General features: G+C 52.2%; 1 protein-coding gene across 1 annotated transcript in view; it reads left to right on the plus strand.

The window, feature by feature from the left end:
* EMH_0068670 (uncharacterized protein) overlaps window positions 1-1,340 on the plus strand; it is a gene marked incomplete at both ends in the record, with an annotated part of 2,167 nt that extends 827 nt beyond the window's left edge. The window contains 3 exons of the mRNA XM_013498783.1: window positions 126-274; window positions 352-670; window positions 1,263-1,340. Of these exons, the coding sequence (XP_013354237.1) occupies window positions 126-274; window positions 352-670; window positions 1,263-1,340 (546 nt within the window). The remainder of the gene's footprint in view (window positions 1-125; window positions 275-351; window positions 671-1,262) is intronic.
* Window positions 1,341-2,721: the final 1,381 nt, after the last annotated feature.

Raw genomic sequence — 2,721 nt, forward strand, 5'->3', positions numbered from 1 at the left:
GTCTCCTTTTTTGCTGCAGCTGAGCACGAGGGTTTAGGGTTTAGGGTTTAGGGTTTAGGGTTTAGAGTCTAGGGTTTAAGGTTTAGGGTTTAGGGTTTAGGGTTTAGGGTTTTGTTTGTACGCAGCGGCAAAGTCTGCGCCTGCCGGAAACAGCAGCAGCAGCAGCAGCAGACGTCGCTCGTGGCTTAGCAACAGCAGCAGCAGCAGCAGCAGCAGCAACAGCAGCAGCAGCAGCAGCAGCAACAATGATGGGCATTCTGCTGCAGCAGGAAACGTACGGTCGCTGCTGTCGCGTAGTCTGCTGCGGTGGGGGACTGGGAGGTCTGCTGCTGCTGCTGCTGCTGCTGGCAGCAGCAGCAGCAGCAGCAGCAGCAGCAACAGCAGCAGCAGTAGGAGCAGCAGGAGGAAGAAGAATAACAATAGCAGCAGCAGCAGCAGCAGCAGCAACTGTCACGACGTAGAAATACAGAGGGACAGCCAAGCAGCAGCAGCAGCAGCAGCAGCAGCAGACGAAGCAGCAACGCCACCAGCAGCAGCAGCAGCAGCAGCAGCAGCAGCAGCAGCAGCAGCAAGGCCAACAGATGTAGTTAGGGGGATGGCCCCCCCTGAGCCTTCATTTCGTTTTTTTAATCGGCAGGGGGGAATCGAACCCGCGACCTTTATTGAAGACGTCAGACTCACAAACCCTAAACCCTAAACCCTAAACCCTAAACCCTTGAGGCTAAACCCTAAACCCTAAACCCTCATTTTTATACCCTACACAGTAAACCCTAAACCCGCAAAATATAAATCCGAAACCCTAAAGTCTAAACCCTAAACACCCCTGTTTATACCCTAAACCCTAAACCCTGAAACGTAAACCCTAAACCCTAAACCCTAAACCCTAAGCCCGCAGGCCTAAACCCTAAACCCTAAACCCTCAACTCTAAACCCTAAACCCTTAACCTCACATCTAACCCGTAGATCCTATCCCCTAAACCCTCGACGCTAAACCTGCGAGCTAGACGCTAAACCCTAAACCCTAAACCCCAAACCCTAATCCCTTATCTCTAAACCCTAAACCCTCTTCCCTATAACGTAAACCCTCAACGCTAAACCCTAAACCCTAAACCCTTGACAGTCATTCCGTGTGCGAGACACTAAACACAGGAGTAAACCCTAAACCCTAAACACTACATTTCTCATACAGTCTCCTTCTCAGTCTAGGGTTTAGGGTTTAGGGTTTAGGGTTTAGGGTTTAGGGTTTAGGGTTTGGTGTGCAGGAGGACGAAATTCTACAGCGAGCGATCTCGATGTCGCTGGAGGAGTTCATACGCGAGCAGCAGCAACACAACTCCTAAACCCTAAACCCTAAACCCCAAACCCTAAACCCTAAACCCTAAACCCTAAACCCTTCATCTCGCCTGCCGCAGCGTTTGTCCTCGCGCATTTGAAAATTTGTCCAACCTCTACTCACCCAGGTTGAGTGATTCACAGCTGGCTAGCTAGCTAGCAGCGTGGTTAGCTAGCCATATGGCTAGCTAGCTACATAGCTAGCTACCTACATAATGAGATAGCTACATAGCGAGCTAGCTAGGTAGCTGGCTAGCTACATGGCTAGCTAGCTAGCTAGATAGCTAGCTAGCTAGCTAGCTTGCTCGCTATCTAGATAGCTAGTTAGCTAGGCATATCGCTGGGAGAGCTNTAGCTAGCTAGCTAGCTAGCTTGCTCGCTATCTAGATAGCTAGTTAGCTAGGCATATCGCTGGGAGAGCTAATGCCACTGCAGCAGCAGCAGCAGCAGCAGCAGCAGCAACCGCAGCAACATTCGTAGCAACAGCGACCACAGTAGCAGTAGTAGCAGTAGCAGCAGCAGCAGAAACAGTAGCACACGCTGGCTAGCTGCCGGGGTAACCGGCTAGCTAGCTAGCTAGCTAGCTAGCTGGTACTTAGCAAGTATTCTATCGCTGGGGGCCCTCTACAGTTGTGCCCTGGGGGCCCAGCTAGCTAGCTAGCTAGCTAGCTAGCTAGCTAGCTAGCTGGCGAGCTGGCGAGCGGCCAGCCTCCTGGTAGCTAGCTGGTTAGGAGTAGCGTAGCTAGCTAGCTAGCTAGCTAGCTGGCTGCTCCAGCCCCAAGGGGGCGTTGACATCGCCTCTTGCTGCAGCAGCAGCAAACGTCTGCTGCAGCAGCAAAAATCTGCTGCTGCAGCAGCAGCAGCAGCAGCAGCAGCAGCAGCAACAGCAGCAACAGCAAGGGTTCTCTGTATCGGCTAAACCCTTTCCTCAACCTGCCTAGAGGCAACCTGTTGGGGGTTTAGGGTTTAGGGTTTAGGGTTTAGGGTTTAGGGTTTAGGGTTTGCCTTAGAAAGCCTGAGAGCCAAACCCTAGACCCCAGGCCCCCACCCAGCTAGCCACTGTCTTCTTAGCTAGCTAGCTAGCTAGCTAGCTAGCTGGGTTAGTAAAGAGAAGCATAGCCGTTGCTGCTGCAGCAGTTGCTGCAGCAGCAGCAGCAGCAGCAGCAGCAGCAACAGCTGTAAGCCTCAGCAGCAGCAGCGAAGGACACCACCTTCTTGCTTCTGTTGCTGCAGCTAGACCCTAAACCCTAAACCCTCAACCAGCTAGCTAGCTAGCTAGCTAGCTAGCTAGCTAGTATGAGTTTAATTTGTATTAAGATATTCTCCCTCTGGTTAGCTGGGTTGGGGTGTACAGGCAGAGCAAACCCTAAACCCTAAACCCTAAACCCT

The sequence above is a fragment of the Eimeria mitis genome, genomic scaffold (genome assembly GCF_000499745.2).
Source record: "Eimeria mitis Houghton genomic scaffold, Emh_scaff3705, whole genome shotgun sequence".
NCBI lineage: Eukaryota > Apicomplexa > Conoidasida > Eucoccidiorida > Eimeriidae > Eimeria > Eimeria mitis.